This window comes from Fusarium keratoplasticum, chromosome 4 (genome assembly GCF_025433545.1).
Source record: "Fusarium keratoplasticum isolate Fu6.1 chromosome 4, whole genome shotgun sequence".
NCBI lineage: Eukaryota > Fungi > Ascomycota > Sordariomycetes > Hypocreales > Nectriaceae > Fusarium > Fusarium keratoplasticum.
In genome coordinates this window covers 1,650,745-1,672,485 of record NC_070532.1, presented here as the reverse complement: position 1 = coordinate 1,672,485, position 21,741 = coordinate 1,650,745, and the positions used below count along the sequence as shown (strand labels likewise).

At 55.2% G+C, this 21,741-nt stretch overlaps 8 protein-coding genes across 8 annotated transcripts; 5 read left to right on the top strand and 3 right to left on the bottom strand.

The window, feature by feature from the left end:
• Positions 1-183: 183 nt before the first annotated feature.
• NCS57_00559500 (uncharacterized protein) lies at positions 184-2,499 on the top strand (the record flags this gene model as incomplete). The annotated part of the gene is made up of 1 exon (XM_053055511.1): positions 184-2,499. The coding sequence occupies one exon, from the start codon at positions 184-186 to the stop codon at positions 2,497-2,499; it is 2,316 nt and encodes a 771-aa protein (XP_052914466.1).
• Positions 2,500-3,896: 1,397 nt separating this feature from the next.
• NCS57_00559400 (Protein kinase domain-containing protein) lies at positions 3,897-9,444 on the top strand (the record flags this gene model as incomplete). The annotated part of the gene is made up of 3 exons (XM_053055510.1): positions 3,897-5,492; positions 5,543-9,273; positions 9,324-9,444. 3 exons carry the CDS (start codon positions 3,897-3,899, stop codon positions 9,442-9,444), a joined length of 5,448 nt encoding a protein of 1,815 aa, XP_052914465.1.
• An 807-nt stretch (positions 9,445-10,251) lies between these two features.
• Positions 10,252-14,577, top strand: NCS57_00559300 (uncharacterized protein; the record flags this gene model as incomplete). Its single annotated transcript, XM_053055509.1, has 2 exons — positions 10,252-10,370; positions 10,431-14,577. 2 exons carry the CDS (start codon positions 10,252-10,254, stop codon positions 14,575-14,577), a joined length of 4,266 nt encoding a protein of 1,421 aa, XP_052914464.1.
• Positions 14,578-14,714: 137 nt separating this feature from the next.
• NCS57_00559200 (DUF1767 domain-containing protein) lies at positions 14,715-15,455 on the bottom strand (the record flags this gene model as incomplete). Its single annotated transcript, XM_053055508.1, has 1 exon — positions 14,715-15,455. One exon carries the CDS (start codon positions 15,453-15,455, stop codon positions 14,715-14,717), a length of 741 nt encoding a protein of 246 aa, XP_052914463.1.
• Positions 15,456-15,733: 278 nt separating this feature from the next.
• NCS57_00559100 (Vacuolar protein sorting-associated protein 51-like protein) lies at positions 15,734-16,680 on the top strand (the record flags this gene model as incomplete). Its single annotated transcript, XM_053055507.1, has 2 exons — positions 15,734-16,156; positions 16,213-16,680. 2 exons carry the CDS (start codon positions 15,734-15,736, stop codon positions 16,678-16,680), a joined length of 891 nt encoding a protein of 296 aa, XP_052914462.1.
• Positions 16,681-16,818: 138 nt separating this feature from the next.
• Positions 16,819-18,012, bottom strand: NCS57_00559000 (uncharacterized protein; the record flags this gene model as incomplete). The annotated part of the gene is made up of 3 exons (XM_053055506.1): positions 16,819-17,480; positions 17,530-17,699; positions 17,750-18,012. 3 exons carry the CDS (start codon positions 18,010-18,012, stop codon positions 16,819-16,821), a joined length of 1,095 nt encoding a protein of 364 aa, XP_052914461.1.
• A 299-nt stretch (positions 18,013-18,311) lies between these two features.
• NCS57_00558900 (uncharacterized protein) lies at positions 18,312-18,701 on the top strand (the record flags this gene model as incomplete). The annotated part of the gene is made up of 2 exons (XM_053055505.1): positions 18,312-18,396; positions 18,508-18,701. 2 exons carry the CDS (start codon positions 18,312-18,314, stop codon positions 18,699-18,701), a joined length of 279 nt encoding a protein of 92 aa, XP_052914460.1.
• A 340-nt stretch (positions 18,702-19,041) lies between these two features.
• NCS57_00558800 (AP complex subunit beta) lies at positions 19,042-21,523 on the bottom strand (the record flags this gene model as incomplete). The annotated part of the gene is made up of 5 exons (XM_053055504.1): positions 19,042-19,668; positions 19,719-19,895; positions 19,948-20,516; positions 20,566-21,203; positions 21,294-21,523. 5 exons carry the CDS (start codon positions 21,521-21,523, stop codon positions 19,042-19,044), a joined length of 2,241 nt encoding a protein of 746 aa, XP_052914459.1.
• Positions 21,524-21,741: the final 218 nt, after the last annotated feature.

Sequence of the window (21,741 nt, the reverse complement as noted above, 5' to 3'; positions counted from 1 at the left end):
ATCCGGCTGACTAACAAGGATCCAAGTATCCCTGTCATTCATCTAGACTAAATGGTCACAGCGCCTTGAACGTCATCGTCAAGCATTGCCCCAGCTAGCTTGGCTTGTCCCCCAAATTCCCCCCTTCGACTCGCCCAACCTCCCTCTCTCGCTCTCGACAAAGCGATCGATACTGGACAAGCCATGTCTTCGTTCCGTTTACTCATCGAGGACGGTCAGTTCCGCGATAGCCATGGGCGTCAAGTCGTGCTTCGCGGCATCAACGTTGCTGGCGATTCGAAGCTTCCCAGCGAACCCGATCAACCCTCTCACGTCGGCACCGACTTCTTCGACGGCGATAATGTCACCTTTCACCAGCGGCCGTTCCCAAAGGAGGACGCGCGAATGCATTTTGCGCGACTGAAGCGCTACGGCTTCAATACCATTCGCTACATCTTCACGTGGGAGGCGATCGAGGCGGCCGGGCCTGGACACTACGATGAGGAGTTCATCCAGCACACGATTGATATCCTGAGGATAGCTAAAGAGTATGGGTTTTACATATTCATGGATCCCCATCAAGATGTCTGGTCTCGATTTACAGGCGGCTCAGGCGCTCCCTTGTGGACTCTCTACGCTTGCGGACTCAACCCCCAGAGCTTTGCTGCGACCGAGGCGGCCATCGTTCAAAACACCTATCCCAACCCCGACGAGTTCCCCAAGATGATTTGGTCGACAAACTACTACCGACTTGCTGCCGGCACCATCTTCACATTGTACTTTGCTGGCAAAGACTTTGCTCCGAAGTGCATCATCGATGGCGTCAACATTCAGGATTATCTCCAGAATCATTTCATGAATGCCTGCGGCCATCTGGCGCAACGGATACACGAGGCTGGTGATCTTGAGAATGATGTTGTCATTGGTTGGGAGAGCATGAACGAGCCCAACAAGGGCATGACGGGCTATCAGGATCTCAGCGTGATCCCCAAGGAGCATCCATTGAAGAAGGGAACTTGCCCAACGATGTGGCAGACCTTCCTCACTGGCATGGGCCGTGCTTGCGAGGTTGACACATGGGACATGGGAGGACTTGGCCCTTACAAGACTGGAACCAAGCTCGTTGATCCCCACGGCGAGATTGCGTGGCTGCCCGCCGACTATGACGACTCAAGATACGGATGGAAGCGTGATCCAGGCTGGAAACTCGGCGAATGTATCTGGGCTCAGCATGGTGTTTGGGACATGGAGACAGATACGCTTCTCCGGAAAGATTACTTTGCCAAGAACCCACGTACCGGCAAGACCATTGACTATCCCGAGTTTACCAACACCTACTTTATGGATTGTTGGCGCAGATATGTCAAGACATGCCGAGGAATCCACAAGGACTGCATCATGCTCATGCAGTTCCCCACACTGGAGCTACCACCCGAGATCAAGGGAACCGAGGACGACGACCCGAGAATGGCCTTTACTCCCCACTATTACGATGGTATCACCCTCATGACGAAGCATTGGAATAGTACCTGGAACGTCGACGTGGTGGGTGTGTTGCGAGGCAAGTACTGGCATCCAGCACTGGCTATCAGAATCGGAGAGACGGCAATTCGCAATTGTCTCAAGGAACAGCTTGCGACACTCAGGAAAGAGGGTCTTGACCGCACTGGAAAGCATCCTTGTGTACTGACAGAGTTTGGTATTCCATATGACATGGATGATAAGAAGGCATACAAGACTGGTGACTACTCTAGCCAGTCAGCAGCTCTTGATGCCAACTACTTTGCTGTTGAGGGGGCAGGGCTTGAGGGCCATTGCCTGTGGGTGTACTGTGCAAGGAACGAGCACCAGCGAGGAGATTTCTGGAACGGCGAGGACTTGTCGATCTTGTCACTGGACGACAAACCTCTGCCGGAATCACCTGTGCCGGACTTTTCTCAGTCATCGTTGAACCTCGTCAAAACGGCGACCACAAACGCCACCAACAATGCCAGCAAAGACGTGGCTGACGACCGGACTGTCACACCTGATAACCTCAAGCGAACACTCACAAACCCGTCCATCAGCTCGGCGCCATCTACAAAGGATCCTCAGCTGACCAATGCCCCCGGATACCGTGCCGCCGAAGCTTTTGTGCGCCCTACCCCTACAGTAGTTTATGGCGATGTTCTCTCGTCTGGGTTCAATCTGCGACAATGCACATATGAGCTCAAGTTGAAGGCACCAAAGGATGCGCCCGATGAGGCGCCCACTGTTGTGTTCCTGCCGGAGTATCACTTCCCCAAGGACCAATGTGAGGTTGCTGTGTCATCTGGCAAGTGGGAGTTGAGCACGGATGATGATGAAGGAACAACGTTACAGAGGCTCAAGTGGTGGCACGCAGAGGGAGAGCAGAGCCTCAAGATCTCAGGCCTGGTGCGAAAGCACAATGTTCCTGTGGGCTCTGACGAGGAGGCAGGGTATCTGGAACAGTGCCAGCAGGGCTATGGATACAATTTTGGCAGCTGCAGCGTTATGTAACGCTTTAAGAGGAGGGGTAAAGAGTTGGTTACTGCAATTCGGGCTTGGGCAAAGGTAATTGATGGCATCTTGCGGTGCGAATGGAGTTTGGGTTTGAACAAGAGGAGGAATTACACACGACTACACAGGTTGATAAAGCAACGTTAGAGATACTGTTCCTCAGATGCAATCCACTAAGACATTGGGAAATTAGCGATACGATTTCAAGACTGGATACGAAGAGAGCTGTCGATCCATGGGCTAACGATGGAGGGCGCCAGCAAGGTCTGAAGTGCATGTAGCCAGCCCACTACAGTACTGTATCTCGGTCTACATCACGAACTTGGCCCTCGGTAGACTCCTTGCTTATGTTGCGGACCTCCTAGTGTGACGCCACCACGAATTGCAAACCAATTGCTCGGTCGGCGGGCAGTGGCATGGTCATGGTCTGTGGAGAAGGCCAGGACCCAATGTCTTGGGTTGAAGAGTGGCCCCCGGCTTTGAGACGACTTTGAATCTGGGTCAGCGGCCCCTCGTATTTGTCTGACTTGACTTTGTGCCCTGGAACCGATCCAGGGGGGCTTGCGTCAGTTAAGGGTTGAAGGCTGAGCCGAGCCAGGGCTGAGAACTGCTGGAGGCGACGCGGAGCAAGGGGCTCGCTGCCTTATCTAGGCTGTGTCGGAGTCGGACAATGAATGACGAAGTTGAGTTCATAGTTAAAACGTCACCCCCGAGGCTTTGCTCGCATGTGCGTTCCTCTCCTGCGGAGCACCTCACAATTCCATCTGTTGTATGCCTCTCAACCTTGAGCACCCCCGTCAGCAAACGGCCGTACAACTGGCGGCCCCCTCTGAGAGACAGTTGGACGGACCCGATTCGCCAGGGACCCCCTCCACCACAGCTAGCACACGTCTGCAAGTGCTCTCTATCACACCCTGCCCGCGCACCATCCCAACTGTCGCCAAGCGCCAGGCGCCCGCGGGCGAGCGAGACGGAGCAGTGGCTGGGTTTCTTTGAGGGGACGTGAGGTGGAGGATAAGGGCTTGAAAGAGTCGCCAATGCCACGGGGCCGAGCGCCCTCCATTCTATCGGTGGTACAGCACATTGGGCTCTTGAGTTTGCGACTTATATCTGAGCCATTACACGTGGTGACTCGGAGGATAAGCAGGCTGGCCGCAGATCTGCTGCTACTGTGCGGTAGGTAAGGCATCCATCCATCTCTTAGTATCGATCCTTCTCCCCGTCCGCCGAGCAACACCAACACACCATCAACACCCGACTCAATCAACAACAAAAAACAACAATCCTCAATCCACTCCTCCAGCGCCTATCCTGGCCAGGCCCGGCCCAGCCCTGGTATCCTTGTCCATCCGACCCACTCAACTCCACGCCATGTTACTCCACCGCAGGCACAAGCCATGAATAGCGATAGCTTGCGACGGGTTTCCCGTCCCGCTGCCAATTTCGACCTGCCACCGGCTCCGGGTCAGGCTCAGGCACAGGCACAGGCACAGGCCCTTCATCCTCAACCTCCAGCGACGACGACGACGACAGCGACGACACCAGCGGCTACAGTAGCAGCGTCTCACCAGGCTCTGGCAAAGGCCAGACTCCAGTCCTTCTCGCGGCCCAGCCTTCAGGACCTCGCCCTCGTCGACGGCTCCTCCACCGACCACACTCCCGCCTATGCCCTCTCGTCGACGGCTCCGTCCTCCTTCTCGTACCCTCCCGCTGTCGCCCCGGCCGTGAGCTCGCCCCCCCGGCCGCTGGGCTCATCCTCCTCCGACCTGCCGACGACCTCCGCACCCGCCCACTTCCTCCACCCCGTCTCATCTGCCTCGAGCTTACGTCCCCGAGCGTCGACCGCCAGCGCTTCCTCCTCTTTGCATACGCCTCCGTCTCTGCCACGAATTCTCACGTCGCCGTCCCTCTTTGATCCTCAGATCTCTGCCCATTTTGTTCCTCGAGGCGGGCTGCCCCCCGCGCCGCCCAACATGTATCCGGCTGGCCAGAGACATGTCTCGGGCGCCGATCCCACGAGGCCATTCCAGGTCCCTCCGCCGCCGCCGCCCATGGGAGGTCCGAATGCCGGCCAGATGGGAACCATGATGAACCTGCCGCCTCCGCCGCCTCGATATCCCGCCGCGCCAGGCGCATCCGGCGTAATGATCCCCCCACCTCCCGGTCCGCCTCCGGCGAGTGCCCTCGGCCAGCAGCCCCCGTGGCACGGCGCATTTGGGCGCATGTACGACGGGCGGCCTGGCTTCAACATCCCGCCGCCGCCGCCCGGCCAGCACCAGCCGTACAACCCCAAGTTGCACGCCCAGATCGCCGCTGGGCAGACGGTTTCTATCCCTCCTCCGCCCCCGCCGACTGAGGCCATGAGTGCGACCTACATACCGCAAGGCGACACGTACGGAGAGGGCGTTGGTATCCCCGCCTTTGGTCTGGAAGACGGAACCCTGACTGCCAACTCGCAGACATCATGGCCAGTCACGACGCCTCAAAGCGGAACTGACACAAATGCCACTACCCCCATGGATGGCCTGCACTCGGCCACCAACTCGCAGCCGCGTGGTGCTTCCAACTCGTCCAACGCGACTGCCATCCCACCGGAGGTTGCTTCCCAGTGGCCCCTCGATACTGTCTTGATCTGGCTGGCCAAGAACCAGTTCTCCAAGGACTGGCAGGAGACCTTCAAGGCCCTCAACTTGCAGGGGACACAATTCCTCGAGCTCGGCAGCGGCCACGGCGGCCGCGGCAACTTTGGCATGATGCATCAGCAAGTATATCCTAGACTCGCCCAGGAGTGCACCAACAGCGGCACCGGCTGGGATCAGCCCCGTGAGCGCGAGGAGGGCAAGAGAATGCGACGGCTCATTAGGAGCATTGTGACGGGCCGGCCAGCTGATACGTCAAAGATTTCGAGCTCCCACGGCCACAAAGAGTCCCTCAATGGCGGACATGGGAACAACTTACCAAGTGCTGGAACCGACCCCATGGATTCGCCCAACGTTTGTTCCCCCGATTGGCTTGTAATTGTCCCGTACTGACTTCTTTGCAGACGCCTCTTACGGCACCTGGCCCTGGCTTTAGCACTCGGCGCTTCTCGCAGACGAGGGCGACGACAATGCCTAACAGCATTAGCAGCACCAATATCGCCGCAGATTCAAATCATCGAAATATTCTAAAGCATGTCGATACAGACGGTGCTCGTCGCCACAGCCCCAACGTCAGCGAGTCGGGCGAGGGAGCAACATTCCGTGGAGCTGCCGCACGATCAGCGAGCCCCAATGGCAGTCCTGGCATTCCGCCAGCGCTATTCACATCCTCAACTACACCTGTACTCTCACAGTCTCCGAACACAATCAAAGCTGGACATCGATCGCGGAGCAGTCTGGATTCTGTTTCGTCAAGTGTCGCCATCTATGGATCTGGAGTCCCCCCCGATGCTGCGACCATGCTTAGCCGAGGCATGAATTTGGGAGATATGGTTCATGGTGGTCGAAGTCACGACATTCGGTCTCGTCAGTCTCCTCTGGAAGCAGGAGAGAGGTCAGCAGGTGGTGAGACACCAGCTTCAGCCAAAGACTCCAAGAGCTTCCTCAGTTTCCTGTCAAGAAAGAAGAGGCAAAATCCCGAAGAGATGGACTCTCCAACTTCGCCTCAAGGTACCATGAAGCCTATGGGGCTAGGGGTCCGAGGAATGAACGGCAGCGACACCAACCTAGATCATCCAGGAACGGGCTTTGGGCCTGATGATAGAAACGGCCACATGGTACATCAACGACCAAGACGAATTAACCCCGTCAGAACTTATGTTCTGGCTACTATGGACTATTGGAACTTCAGAATGTGCGACATTACTGAGGCGGAGTCGGCTGCAGAGGTCCGACAAGTCATCTGCATGCATCTTGGTCTGGGCGACTTTGAGAACTCTTATATCTACCTCACTGAAGTTGGAAAGTTTGACCACGTGGATCCTCTGGACGATCAGAGTCTTCTGACGGTGAAGAGAGTCAAGGGCGATCCTCTTGGAACACTAAAGTTTTTCGTTACTCCGCCTGGAGTACCCCCTGCTAACAGCCTGAATGTGGCCGCAGATGTTCCAGCCTCGCTGGCCCCTGGCTACCTTGCCCCAGGAACATCACCCGATGACACGCAACGAAATAGCAGGCAGCGATCTAGCTCATCACCGCCGACGTCTCGGTCCAACACGCTGACAGATGACAAGATCGACGAGAAGACCGAGAAGACTCTTGCGCAGGAGGCAAGCACTTACAGGGCTGAGATGGAGAGGAAGCAGCGCGAATATCTTGCCAGGAGGAAGCTGGCTGCAAAGGGCAGCCCATCTGAGTCGATTGGTCCTGGTATTGTCGGCAGAAATGTCGACTTTGACCAACCTCGAGAATCGCCGTACGAAGACAAGCGCCCTGATCAACTATTCCCTCAAAGAAGACCCCCGGCACCGCCCAGCGACCCATCTGCCACACTGATCAAGGCCAATTCCTTGAGTAAGAAGACAGGCCAGGGCCTACGATCATCCAGCAGCAGCCTCGAGGGCTATCCTACGCCTAGACATCCACCGATGGTCACTGGAGAGAGCGAGATGACGGAGAAGGGCAAGAAGGCCAAGCTTGTGCCCCAGGCAAACGCTGGCATTGGTATTGGAGCAGCGCTCGCAGGCATGGGAAGGAACCTGAGCGCGATTGGACAATCCAATGTCAAGAATAATCGTGGCGTATCTCCCAACCGGATGTCGACACAACCAATCCCCGGAGGTAAGGATAACAACTCTAGCGTTGATTTCTTTCAGCACAACATGGGTCGAAGCAGTCGTGGTTCGGTAGCGACGCCAGGTTCTGTAACCTGGAGCAAGGGGAACATGCCTTTTGTCGTACCAGACTACTCACCCAGCGAGACGCCCCCGCCCGGCGATAAGCCAGCAGGTGTATCAGAAGCTAAGTTATATGAAACAGTGCCAAGGGCATCATCCCCGGCGGAGATGAGCCCCAGCTCGATGCGGACGAGGACGACATTCCCCCAGAGGTCACCGCCGCAGCCGCAGCAGCCACAGCGGCGCCCGTCGCATGGGCCTGACACAGAGTTTGAGGACTCCGATGTTCAATTCTCCAAGCCTACAGCACCGCCACCACCGGCTGATGACGACAGCGGAGATGACTCTGATGATGGTCTCTTTGCGATCCCTCTGGCCAGCAGAAATAAGGGCAAGCCTGCTGGTAATAGCGCTGTAAACGGCCATAGTCAGAAGCCCAGTCTAACCGTGGAAACATCGCGCGCAAAGAAGCATCGGTCTGTGACCATTTTGTCCCCCACAGTCTCTTACGGCCCGACATCAGAGGGCAACGAAGACCGTGGTCGCAAGCCCACAACCCCTCGATCTGAGGGCTGGGAATCTGAGGAGAAGGAAAGCAAACTTGGTCGGCGGAAGTCATTCATTGAGAAGGACGTCTGGGCTAACCGCCCTCCGACGGATGCCCTTATCAACAATCTCGACGACTTCTTCCCCAACCTTGATCTGGATCAACCCGTATTGGAGGATGGCGCCGAGGGGGGGATGCCTCCGTCGCCTATCGCTGAGGGAACTGAGAGTAGTGACCCAGGGACAGCTCAAGCTCCGTTGCCAGGAGCACCAGAACCCCCAACACAACCACCGCCTGCCATACCCCCGGCCCGACAGCCATCCCTATACAACGAGAACGACACGTTGGGCTCTGACGAATCAACCCTCAAGGCCTTGGATCAGCAGCGACCGACATCGGTGGCACAGAGGAGTCTTCGACGGTCTGGTGGCCTCGGCCGCATGAAGTCTATCCGAGAAGTAGCTCGTGGAGCTCACGAAGCTAACAAGAGGTCTAACTCGACAAACCTGGGACAGGCGTCAGGCAACATTATGCGCCGGAAGAGTACAAAGATGTTCAACGCCAACATTGTGCAAATTCGACCAGACAGGCGTGGCAGCGTAATCATGCCACAGATCCCCCAGGAGACGGCACCAAAGCGACAAACGACGTTTAGGTGGTTCAAGGGTCAGCTTATTGGAAAGGGTACCTATGGTCGTGTGTACCTCGGTATGAATGCCACCACTGGAGAGTTCTTGGCTGTCAAGGAAGTTGAGGTGAATCCCAAGGCCGCTGCGGGAGACAAGAACAGGATGAAGGAGCTTGTCGCAGCTCTGGACCAGGAAATCGACACCATGCAACATCTGGATCACGTCAACATTGTGCAGTATCTTGGTTGCGAGCGCAAGGAGACAAGCATCAGCATCTTCCTTGAGTATATTTCTGGTGGCAGCATTGGATCGTGTCTTCGCAAGCACGGCAAGTTTGAGGAGTCTGTTGTGTCTTCACTGACGCGGCAGACACTGTCTGGCCTGGCATATCTGCATCGCGAAGGTATTTTGCATCGCGATTTGAAGGCTGACAACATCTTGCTGGACCTGGACGGAACCTGCAAGATCAGTGACTTTGGTATCTCCAAGAAGACGGACAACATCTACGGCAACGACAAGACAAACTCGATGCAGGGCTCAGTCTTTTGGATGGCGCCCGAGGTGATCCAGTCTCAAGGCGAGGGCTACAGCGCCAAGGTTGACATTTGGAGTCTGGGCTGTGTGGTGCTGGAGATGTTTGCGGGCAAGCGGCCATGGGCCAAAGAAGAGGCGGTTGGTGCCATTTACAAGCTTGCCAATGGCGAGAGGCCACCAATTCCCGAGGACATTCAGGATACTCTTGGCCCATTGGCCGTGGCATTCATGATGGATTGTTTCCAAGTGTGAGTACTCTTTGGCAAATACGGGAAGCGCCGACTAACAAAGCTGCTAGAAATCCTTTTGATCGTCCTACAGCGGATGTGCTCCTATCTCAACATCCCTTCTGCGAACTGGACCCCAACTACAATTTCTACGACACGGTGTTGTATGCCAAGATCAAGTCATTCAAGTGAGCTAGTCATAGACTTGCCGGCCTGTTTTAAAGATGGGTTTTTGCCAGTCTCGAAGCATTGGTTGTTTCCTGCTGCTGCTACTGCGACTGCTTTCGCATTGTATGTATGTGTTTGACGGTGGAATTGGATTGATTGCACGCTTTTCAAGAAGAGAGCGACGGCGCATGCATGGGGAAATGGGCTCGAATTCTGGCCGGTGGCGTTGTTTATTTTGTCAAGGTAGCTACAACTGGGGGGTAATGAAATGAATTGATTGTAGGACTTGTCATGATGGTGAAGCTCTTTTGAGTCTCCTGTGGCCAACTTTGTGGCGAGAAGGGAATTTGTGATTTTGAGATCAACGTGAATTCATTGCTAGCTTCCATAATATGCATGGTAGAAGCTTAACCAAGGCCAATATGAATCTGTATGGGGTTAATAGACTTGATTCCGTCCTAACCGTGTTATTTGTCTCGTAATACTTGTGACGGAGGTTAATGGTGTTTGTGGTTATGCTGGTGGGGGTGGAGCTGGCTGGAAACGGTGTATCTTCGGTTATCGATATGCAGCAAAATGACATAATACTCTCAGCTGGAGGGCGATGCCAACCGTTGCCCACCTTCAACAGCATCTCATATCCTATCCTTTCACTTTCAGTCCCTCCCTTCAACCTCTGTTACAAACTGTTATAAAGAATATTAAATCCTGTGGAAATATCGCCTATGAGACTCATCACTAGATAAGCACGCCTGCCTGATCATCACACCCTGAACCTCACGAATCGACCGTGGTGGGGTTACTCCCACAAACAACACAGCCTGGACAATCATGTCGGGAACCAAGGCAGCCCTCAAAGCAATCAACGATGCTATTCGCCAGCAAAAGTTTGACGATGCAGTGAGCAAGGCTCGAGAGCTTATAGAGAAAGACCCAAAGAATTATCAAGGGTGAGTGAGGACCTAACAGCTACCCCGCCATGAGCAGCCTACGCTGACATCCATTTCAAGGCACATTTTCCTGGCATTTGCCCTGGACAAGAAAGACAGACTCGATGAGGCTCAAGAGACCTATCGCTCTGCGACATGGCTTCGTCCCCAGGAGGCACAAGCATGGCAGGGCCTGATCAAGCTGTTTGAGAAGCAGAACGCCAAGAAGCTGGTCGATTATCAGCAGGCTGTCGTCAACCTGGCCCAGATCTACCACGCTGCCGAGGATCTATACAAGGCCCAGGACGTGGTGGACAAGTTTGTCGACTTTGTTCGTGTTCACGGCGACGAGCTGCAGTACGCCGACGCTCTCTGGATACAGCTTCCCGAGAGCCCCCTCTACGGCATCCTCGAGGGCCGATTCCCGCATCCCGCAAAGTCCTACGAGACCATTGCGCACCTGATCGAAAAGTTTGAGAAGCACCGGATAAACACCCTCATTGGAGAGCGCCGGACAAAACTGGGCGCAAAGCTATCCGAGGTCACCATCGAAGCCAAGCGAGAGGTCTACAGCCAGAGTAAACTCGAACACGTCTACCGGCAGCTTATCAACTGGACAAGCGACGATGATCTCAGAAGGACGTATGAGGAGAAGCTCTTGCAGCTTTGCTACGACCGACTGCTCGTTGCACCAGCTGGTGCTGAAAAGGACCAAGAGCGCGAGAAGGTGGTTGACATTGCCAATGGTATGGTTGCCATTAAGCACCCCTACAGACTTGCCTGGGATATCGCGATAGAGTGGCAGGACAAGAAAGAGACCAAGGAGTGGGATGTTGACATCCTGAGGGCGTATTGCTCATTCTTCCCCGAGAGCGACCTCTACAAGGTTATCACGAGCTTCCTGACGAGTCCCATCTCGCCCTTCCCCCCAGAAAAGCCCCAGGAGAAAGCAACACCAGATGGTGCCGGTTCTGATGAGAGCGAAGATGATGAGGATGGCGGAGTGCCTACCCTTGTTGTTCCCCTGACCGACGAGGACCGCCTGAACATGATGACAGAGGGCATCACCACTGCAGACTCTGTTTTTGCCTATCGACTAGTTGGCCAGTATTTGCTTCACGTTGGAGAGTATGAGAGTACTGTCGAACTGATGCGAAAGGCGCTGGCCCTCCTTGTCAAGGAGCGCAAGAAGACAGGGCTATCGTTTGCCCACACTGAAGATGCCTATTACCTCTCGCTTGGTACAGCCTTGGTGTACTACCAATCCCCGCGACATCATCAAGAAGCAAAGAACCTCTTCGACAAGGTTCTCGAGCGAGACACTACTTCCACTGCTGCCCTGATTGGCGTTGGTCTCATTTACGAAGAAGAGGAGGAATACGACCAGGCCATTGACTTCCTCAGCCGTGCTCTGAAACGCGATGAGACCAACATTCGAGTCAAGTCGGAAGCCGCCTGGGTCAAGGCGCTCAAGGGAGATTGGCAAACTGCGAAAGAAGAGCTGCAGGAGTGTCTTGAGCCCCTAGAAACGCAAGGAGCTGCCTCAAAGGAGTTGCTGGGCGAGACTCAGCACCGTCTGGGAGTTTGTATCTGGAATATTGACCCGAGCAAGGCAGCGCGGAAACAACGCAAGGGAGAGTGCGCGTATGCCTACTGGCTGAGTGCACTCAACAATAACCTCAGCCACGCGCCATCATACACATACCTCGGTGTCTTTTACGCCGACTATGCTAAGGACAAGAACAGATCGCGAAGATGTTTCCAAAAGGCACTGGAGCTGTCACACGCCGAAGTGGTTGCTGCTGAGCGACTGGCCCGGTCCTTTGCGGATGACGGAGACTGGGATAGAGTTGAGTTAGTCGCTCGCCGCATTGTTGAATCGGGCAAGGTGAAGCCACCGCCTGGATCTAAGAGAAAGGGTATCAGCTGGCCATTTGCAGCATTGGGAGTGGCCGAGCTGAACAAGCAAGACTTTCACAAGGCCATTGTGTCATTCCAGGCGGCGCTTCGTATCACTCCCGAAGACTACCACTCTTGGGTTGGTCTTGGAGAGAGTTACCACAACTCTGGCCGCCATATCGCTGCCACCAAGGCCATTCTGAATGCCCAGAGGCTCGAGGAGGAGACTGAGGCGGACATCTCAGGGGACACTTGGTTCACAAAGTACATGCTTGCCAACATCAAGCGGGAACTCGGCGAATACGACGAGTCCATCTCTCTGTACAAGGCGGTTATAGAGACACATCCCGACGAGGAGGGTGTCACCATTGCTCTGATGCAGACAATGGTGGACAATGCTCTTACGTCAGTTGAGAAGGGGTTGTTTGGAAAGGCAGCTCAGCTTGCTGTTGACACAATCGAGTTTGCCAAGGCGACCAAGGGCGGCGTGCTCGAGACGTTCAACTTTTGGAAGGCCGTGGCTGATGCTTGCTCGGTCTTTTCCTCAGTACAGAGCCGCACCAAGGACTTTCCCACTCAGTCTATCCGAGAACTGCTTGAAGGCAGCTCGCAAGAGGCCTATGAGATCTTTGCGAGCGTGGACAAGGTGGGCACTGAGGTGGTGTTTGCCAAGGGGCTGTACGCAGATGATGAGCAGCCAGGTGTCGACCTCACTCGATGCATCCACGCTACAATCTTGTGCCACAAGCAAGGCGTGCACATCTCATCTAACGACCGCCACGCACAGGCGGTAGCTTATTACAACCTTGGATGGGCAGAGCACCGTGCTCACGTCTGCCTTCCCTCAGAACTTAGGAAGAAGTCGAGCAACTACGTCAAGGCTGCGGTGAGGTGCTTCAAGCGCGCCATCGAACTGGAGGCTGGAAACTCAGAGTTCTGGAACGCTTTGGGTGTCGTAACGAGCGAGATCAACCCTTCGGTGTCTCAGCACGCCTTTGCGAGAAGTCTCTACCTCAATGAGAGGAGCCCTGTGGCCTGGACAAACCTGGGAACGCTGGCTCTCTTGTCTGGGGATATTCAACTTGCTAATGAGGTCTTTACACGAGCTCAGTCAACAGATCCTGACTACGCACATGCTTGGCTGGGACAGGGTTTCGTGGCTCTTCTGCATGGTGATGCGAAGGAAGCTCGAGGACTATTCACTCATGCCATGGAGATTGCGGACTCGTCCTCTGAACCGACCCGACGGCACTACTCGAGCTCCATGTTTGACCACATCCTCACGGTGACTCCCAACGACCTCAACGTGGCGAACCTCATCCAGCCCCTCTTTGCGCTCAACCAGTTCCAGAGTCTCAAGCCGCAGGACTTGGCGTTTGGACACCTGGCAACTCTCCTTCAGGAACGTACACACGAGAGTGGACGGGCTGTCGATACGCTTGAAAAGATCTCTTCGACTATCGAGGCTGACTATGAGAGCACCGAGTCGTCTGAGAGCCTCGCCAAGTTTGCCCTGGCTAAGACGGATCTGGCGAGAGCCTACCTTGCGGCTGGGTCTTATGAAAAGGCTATTGAGTGTGGCGAGCTGGCGCTTGGCCTTAGTAGTGAGGAGGCAGAGAACGAACTTTCCAGTGAGCAGCGTAAAAAGGCACGACTTTCTGCTCACTTGACAGTCGGTCTCGCGCAGTACTTTGACAGTCAGTTCGATGAGGCTGTCCTGTGCTTCGAGTCTGCTCTGGAAGAGTCAGATGGGAACCCTGATGCGGTTTGTCTGTTGGCTCAGGTTCTCTGGGCTCAAGGATCCGAGGCCTCGCGAGATAGGGCACGAGAAGCATTGTTTGAGGTGATTGAGAGCCGGCCTGATCATGTTCAGTCGGTACTCCTCCTTGGTGTCATTGCCCTGCTCGACAATGACGAGGACAGCCTCGAGGCAGTTGTGGAAGAACTCCATGGCCTCCGCACAAACGACAAGGTGACGGCTTCAGAGCAGTCCAAGATTGGCCAAGTACTACGTGCGATCGCCACGCTCGGTGAAGGCAAGACAGAAGACGACATGAAGACTCAGATCCAGACGGACATTATGCTGTACCCAGATCTGCCCCACGGCTGGGCTGCTCTGGCAGAGTCTGCGGGAGACGAACACGCGGCGCAGATGGCGCTCAAGGTCGCAGCCAGGGGCATTCCTCCATGGGGTCTGCTCGAGGCCCAGGATCTGGCCGAGGCGTATGCTGGAACTGAAACTGCTGGTGATGCTCAGACGGCGGCGGTGCTGGCGCCTTGGGAGCAGAGTGGATGGAACTCGCTGGCCGTCGCAACCGAAGGAATCTAAAGAAAGGAGTTGGTCTAGATGTTGTACGAAGAAACGATGATGAAAGATGTCATGGATAGCGGAAAAGAGCCATGCCTTGCCATGTAGAAAAGGGGGTATCTACCTGTATAACGCCAAACACATCATCCCAAGACCTTTCATGATGCCTGCTGTTGCTCATTTTGTCTGATCTCCTCCTTCAACCTCGCCAATCTTCCATCTGCCCACGTCTTTTGCCATGCTTCGATCTTGCCGCCCAACAAGACGCATTTCTCGGGCTCGAGCAGGATAACTCCACGAGCGAGTACCGCTCCAGCCTTGAGGAGCATCTTTTCTCCAATTTGGGTCTTTCCAACGCCGATGCCGTCGATACGTTTCAGTTCCAGGGCGTATAGCTTGACGCCCTTGCAATCCTGCAACACGAGTCTATGCGTCGCCTTCTTGCTCGCAGTCCTCGCGTTGGCTGCTGCTGCTGTCGTTGGACGTTGCTGAGTCTGCTGAGTCTCGGGATTATCGTCGTCTTCTGCCGTGACGCGCACAACTTCTCTCCCGCGCGTCGTCTCTCCCCTCGCAACGGCCTCCATTTCCTCAACCTGCTCCCACCGACTCAGCGAGATGTTCTCCACGTCTAGAACCTGCACGTGCACAGGCCTCGGGAGACGACGCTCGCGTGATTCCGGCGAGTCTGCATCTGGTGGTAGACTCTGTAGTGAGGCCGTGTTTATGAGGGTGCTGTTGGTGATGTCTGCTGCTAGGAGGCGGGCCTTTGCTGTCGCTACAAGAGAAGGCAGTGGAGGTGGAGGAGATCTCGCTGTGATGAGAGAGTTGAGGAATGTTGTAGATGGGTATGGGAGATGCTGAGCTAGTATAGAAGCTCTAAGCTGCCCGTTGAGGTCCATTTTTAAGGCTGTCCTGACTCGAGGTTGCACCATCGCCAAGTTCATCTGTGGTGTTTTTGCAGCCTCGCTGAACAATGACGTTCCAGGCGGCTGAAAGTGGGCCCGCCCCTATAACTTAGCGCCTCGACCCCCTGCATCGTCCACTGAAGGCCTCCACCGTGTCCCCCCGAGCATCTCAGCCTCAGCCTTGTCCTGTACATCCCCCTCGAACGTTTGGATCTAGACAGCTTCAAAGTGAGGGCATCGCCAACTATCGATTCATTCACCGTCAGCCAAAAATGTCCACCATCGCTTCTCCCCGCGAACCTCCCCGCAGGACACCGACATCATCTACACGTCCATCCTTCGAAACAACCCGGTCGGCCATCGCATCTCCCGTCCTTGGCCAGGCGCCCGCGTTCACTCCTCAACCACGCAAGACCTCCTCCAACCGAGCCGCCCTTAGAGAGTACTACAATCTAAGGGCACAGGCCCCACGGATCGAGATACCAGACTCGGAAGTGCCGGCCAGCGAGCTTGACGGACCCGACTTTGACCCCGAGGAGCATGTCAGCAAGGTTGTCGCAGGAAGCAGTCTTGAGGAGCTGCTGAGGCTGTATACACGCGTCGTAGGCGAGGTGCGGGCGCTCGATGCGGAGAAGAAGGCGTTGGTCTACGATAATTACAGCAAGCTGATTACAGCAACTGAGACTATCCGCAAGGCACGTCTCCCCGTTACCATTGCGATACTGCAGGCATGCTGACTTGGACCCCTTAGATGCGAGCGAATATGGACCCCTTAAACCCAATGGCATCAACTCTCGACCCGGCCATTGCCCAGATCTACAGCCAAGCATCCTCCATACGAGATGCCCTCCGCGAGACAGTCCCAGCACCAGACTCGGACCAAGGCAAGAAGCGTGAAACAGAGGCGAGGCAGCAACGCACAAGGGAGCTGGCAGCACAGGTCCTAGCGACGCCAGAGAGGATACGCAATCTAGTCAAGGAGGGCAAGATTGCGCAGGCGCGGAGAGAATGGGTCATGCCGAGGAAGCTGCTAGAGTCATGGAAAGAGAAGGGAATCGGCGGGAGCGACGTCGACGAGTGCATCCAAGAAGGCGACGAGGCCCTGAAGCAACCAGAGCTCAAGAGCAGCACCCCGAGCCCGAGGATATCAAGAGACGAGCGCCTGTCCAGGGACGGACGACTATCGAGGGACAGTCGAGTGTCCAGGGATGAACGGTGATACATGACGGATCGAATATACCCAATGCTTTTAATAGTAATCTTCTCATCACTTAACGCCCAACCATGAGATGTCAACTCCAACCGCCTCGCCTCTAATATGACACAACGCATGGTATCTTCATAACCGCCCCTCGCATCACTGTGATTCAAGATCTTGCACGTCCAGAATGGTAAACGGATCCTTGTCATACTCGCTCGTCACCACTTCGGCTTCGGGCACTGATTTCCTCAACTGCTCCTCCAGCAAGGGCCCAAGTACCTCCTTAAGGTATCCGCGCTCGGAATTGCTGTGGAACACCTGCACGAGAGTGCGGCCCTGCTGGATGGCCCGCAGCGCAGAGTGATGGCTCGTCTCACCCGTCACCAGCAGGTCAACATCGGCCTTCTTTAGAACGTCATAGCCGCTACCGGCGCACACGCCGAAACTCTTGACCTTGGTGGTCTTGACTTCGGCACCCACAGGCGAGGCCACCATCAAGTGCTGGAGACCGCCGAGCTTATCGGCAAGGCGGATGAGAATCTCGGGGAGGGCCACCTCCTTCTCAAAGCGGCCGATAGCACCATAACCCGCGCCCTCATGGGTCTGGGGTGCAGTCTTGCAGGGGATGGCGACGGACCGCTCCGAGCTGTGTGGCCCAGCGACGATGTTAGCGAGCCACGTGTTGAGGCCCTCGGGAGCGGCATCGACTGCCGTGTGGGGGCAGTAGACGGCGATGCCAGCCTTGGCCAGGTGGAGGAGGGTAGCCTGCTGAGGGTCGTTGTTGGTGATGGACTTGAGACCGCCGAAAATGAAGGGGTCTGCGCAGTGTTAACTTGCAAGGTTCAGAAACATAGAGAAGTAACATACGGTAGCTGACAATGACGCTCACGCTCTGGGCAATGGCATCAACGGCAACTTGAAAGGTCAAGTCGTTTGTCACCAAGACACGAGGACTCCTTTTCTTGGCGTCTGTCTCCGAGTTGCCAACAAGCAGGCCAACATTGTCCCAAGCTCCGTCAGCCAGCTCTTCGGGGTACCTGACATCTATCAGTATGTCGAACTTTGACGGTGAAGAGAGGGGCTGTACAGCTTCTGCATGGAGTCCACAACAAGCTTAGTGAAGGTGGATGGCTCAACCTGCCAAGCACCCCAAGCTCCAGAGTCAGGCATTTTGGGCGAAGGTGAGTTGGGATGTTGGTGAGATGAAGTTGGACCACGACAAGAGGAGCAGGATCTGCTCAAGGTCTTCAGAGGCGTGAACTGGGTTGAGAATATGGATCTAGCAGATGCTGAAGATGTTGAACGGGGAAGAAGCAGTTGACGATTCAATCTCAGAACAGAGCCTCTCATAGTAGAACAAGCTCGTGAACAGCAGAGAGAAGGTGTTACTGGTCAGTATATCAGCTCCTGCCTCATGCAGCTTGCACCAAAAGCAAAGGGTCCAATGAGCTCATACCGTGCCAATTGGTGACTAACACACACTGTCCGATCAAGTGGTCGGTGCACCCGTCCCAGGTGCCGAGAAACTCTACCTTACCCCACGATGATATCTAATCAATCAATCTTTCATCGCCAACAGCCTCTGACTCCTCCTTCCCTCCCACACGCTCCTTTTTTTAACCCTTCAACTCTCAAGCAAATACACAAACATGTCGCAAATCACAGATGAGACCATGCGCGAGGCCATCAAGGAGCGCCTCGGTGCTGTCCACGTTGAAGTCACAGACATGTCTGGTTAGTAAACCTGCCTGAGAACCCCTCCATGGTTTACCCCTCCACGCGCCTCTCCCAACGTCACATTGATAGCCCGATCCCGGAGGATTCATCGCTAACCCGAAAGACAAGGCGGCTGCGGACAAGCCTTCAACTCTCTCATCGTATCCTCCCAGTTCCAGGGCCTCAACTCCCTCAAGCGCCATCGCCTCGTCAACGCCGCCCTAAAGGACGAGATCGCCAACATCCACGCCTGGACCGCAAAGTGCCAGACCCCGGACGAGTACGCCAAGACCAACGAGGCCAACGACGTTGAGATGCAGTGATATACCAACAATGGGCTTGGGCTTTACGAGAGAAAAAAATGGACACGCGACACGAATGAGCAAGAATCACACGAGGTTGAGGGAACGAGATATCCGTACAGGGGCCGTCTTAAGGCATGCCGCCGTACACACTACGAGGAGGAACAAATTCATCGACTTGATAATTAGAGGCTCTTTATTTGGCAAGCGTTCAACGCGATAACAAGACGATTTGGGTGGTCATCTCATATCATCTCATCTCTTTTGCGCCAGCACCATGTGTCAATGTTCTTTTCCCACCCAAGGGCTTCTCCAACTCCTTTATGAACTAACAGACAGACGTCTCCGACATACCACGCTTCTACAGGAGGCCTAGCAAATCATCACTGTCCTTCTTGGGCTGCTGCGGCACCCCGCCGTGGGCCTGTTGCAGCTGCATCGCTGCCGGAAGAGGCTCGCTGGTGGCGGCACCTCCAAAGTTCAAGCCCTCGAATCCGTTCATCAGATCGTTCATGCCGCTGCTCGGTCCAGCAGCAGGTGCGGCGCCGCTGCTTGAAGGCGCTGGTGCATCAAACATGCTCATCATGTCTGCCATAGCACCAGAGGGACCACCAGACGCTGGGCTTGCCACACGGTCAGGGGTTGCAGATGCGCTGTTCTGCTCCTGAGACGCAGGCGCCGCGCCGTCAAAATCGATATCCAGCAGGTTCTCAATGTTGTTCTGAGATGCGCCGCTGCCAGAGCCATTGGCCGCAGCGGCAGCAACGGATGCCGCGATGGGGTTGTCGGCGGCGTTTTGCCGTTGCTCCTGGATGGCAGCCCGTTGGATTTCGTCGGCGCCGAAACGGCCCTTGCCAACAAACGACTCGGGAGGCTTGTGGTATACTGAGGCGAGAGTCGATAGCTCAGTAAGGAGCTGCTCCAACAGAGCAGGGGGGAGGGTGGTCATGGTAGTTGTGATGGTGGGCTTCTGAGACAAAACGATGTTCTAACAGCTATTAGCAATTGCACAAACTCTTCACTCCTAATGTCCCTTACCTTGGCAATCTCTGGGTCCGAAGATAGCAGACGCCAGTACACATACGCTCTGTCGCGGATATCGGGGTTATCGTTCTCCGCTGTAGCCGCCTGGAGCACCTTTTGCACAAGAGCTTGGTTGCTGCCAGGCTTCTTCAGGAAGAGCTTGACCACAGCTGTCAATATTTGGAGTTGTGTCTGCGTGCTCAGTCAGCGTCTGTCTCCAGGCTTTCTAGTCAACGTTACTCACCTGTGTGAACTCCTCCATGAACGACTCGACGAAGCTCTCTAGGATCTCGTCGGCATTGTTGATCTTCTCGGCATATTCACCAACAATCCAGATCAGCGAACCACGGGCGTTGGGCTCATCCAGCTCATCAATGTACTGACACAGCGTGGGGATCACACCCTCGTAGCCAGGGTACTTGCGCAGGATATCCTTGATGACGACAACGACCTCCTGAACCACATAGTTGACCTTGGTTGAGATGAGGTCCTCGAGAGCGGCCACGCACTTCTCGCTGGCGCTCTCGATCTTGATGGCCACCTGACCGATAGCCTTGACGGCTCTTCGGACAAAGTCCATGTCAACTTCCAGGGCATACTCCTTCAACTCGGCAAGCAGCTGCTCGTAGTTGCTCTCGTTTGCTATCCTCACCATAATCTCCAGCTTCTGGAGCTTGACATATGGTGGGTCAGTGTACTTGCAGAAGAAGACTCGCATCTCCTTGCTCAGGATGTCGGGCTTGGCTTGGAGGAGGAGATCAATGTTTCGCAGAGCGACATACTGAACCTCGGGTGCCGAAGCAACCAGGGTGACTATACATATGTCAGTCAAAATTCCAATGGGGCATTGCGGTAGACATACCCAGTGGAGGGGCCATTTTCTTGAGGTATGACCTCACGAGCTCAGGGTTAAGCGCCTGCATGTGGATGAAAACAACCTTGACCGCAGCAAGAACCACACTAGGGTTGACGTGCTGGAACTGAGGTGCCACACGCTCACAGATGTGCTCCGACTCCTTCTGGTCCGTCGCGCCGTAGTTGGCCAGAGTAGTCAGGATGGTAACTCGTCCCCATTCGGTACATTCGTTAAGAGCCATGAGCAGCTTCTTCAGGGTCACAGGTGTAACGATCAATGCCCTCGTCTCAGGCGCCGTCTCGGTGATCTCAGACAGGGCCGTCACCGAGTTTGCGACGACCATGGGGTTGGGGTCACCAATCAGCTCCTGGAGCATCTCTAAAAAGCCGTTTTCGATGCACATCTGCGGGTTGAGATCGAAGAGCTTGGCGACGCAGATGGCGGCCGTCTTGCGCACGTATGGTGATTCGTCCCGTAGCGTCTTCCTCAGGGGCTCCTCCATGTAATCCACCATCTTGTCTACTCTGATGCATCCCATCGTTCGGATCGCCAATGCTCGTATCAGTGGATTCGGGTCTTCAGAGTCTTGGACAAAGGTATTAACGGCGAGAATGCATAGGTCGGGATGCGACTTGGCGTAGTTCCTAAGTCCTCCTGTTAGCTCCTGACCCCACGAACACAATCCCAACCAAGCTCAAGCAAGGCCCAGCAGCTGTAGAGATTCATCCACCTACATCAAATAGAGATATACAAGCTTCTTCTGATCGAGGTCGCCCGTTGCAATGTTCTTGAGCACGTCGGGGAAGAGAGCCGAAACATCCTTTCCAAGCGTCATGGCCATGATGGTCTTTTGGATCGACTCCTTGCGCTCGTAGGCATACTGCGAGACCAGGCCGGCGCGCAGCTCAAAGGTCTCGCCCTTGCGAGGCACGGCAAAGGCGCCGCGGATGCGATTCACCGCCATCGTCGAGGGAGTTCAAGGATCGTCGAGGGGCACGTGGCGGAAGAGATAGCTGAAGGAGGACGGGGGTTCTGACGTCCAGAAGGCGGCGGTGACAACGGGGTTCGAATTCGATAAGGCGAGTGTTTCCTTTAGTTGTCCTGAAGCGCAAAAGGCCGCATCCGCCGACGATGCTGTGTATCGGAGGATGCGTATGAAGTGGGAGGCGTCGTCGTCGAGAA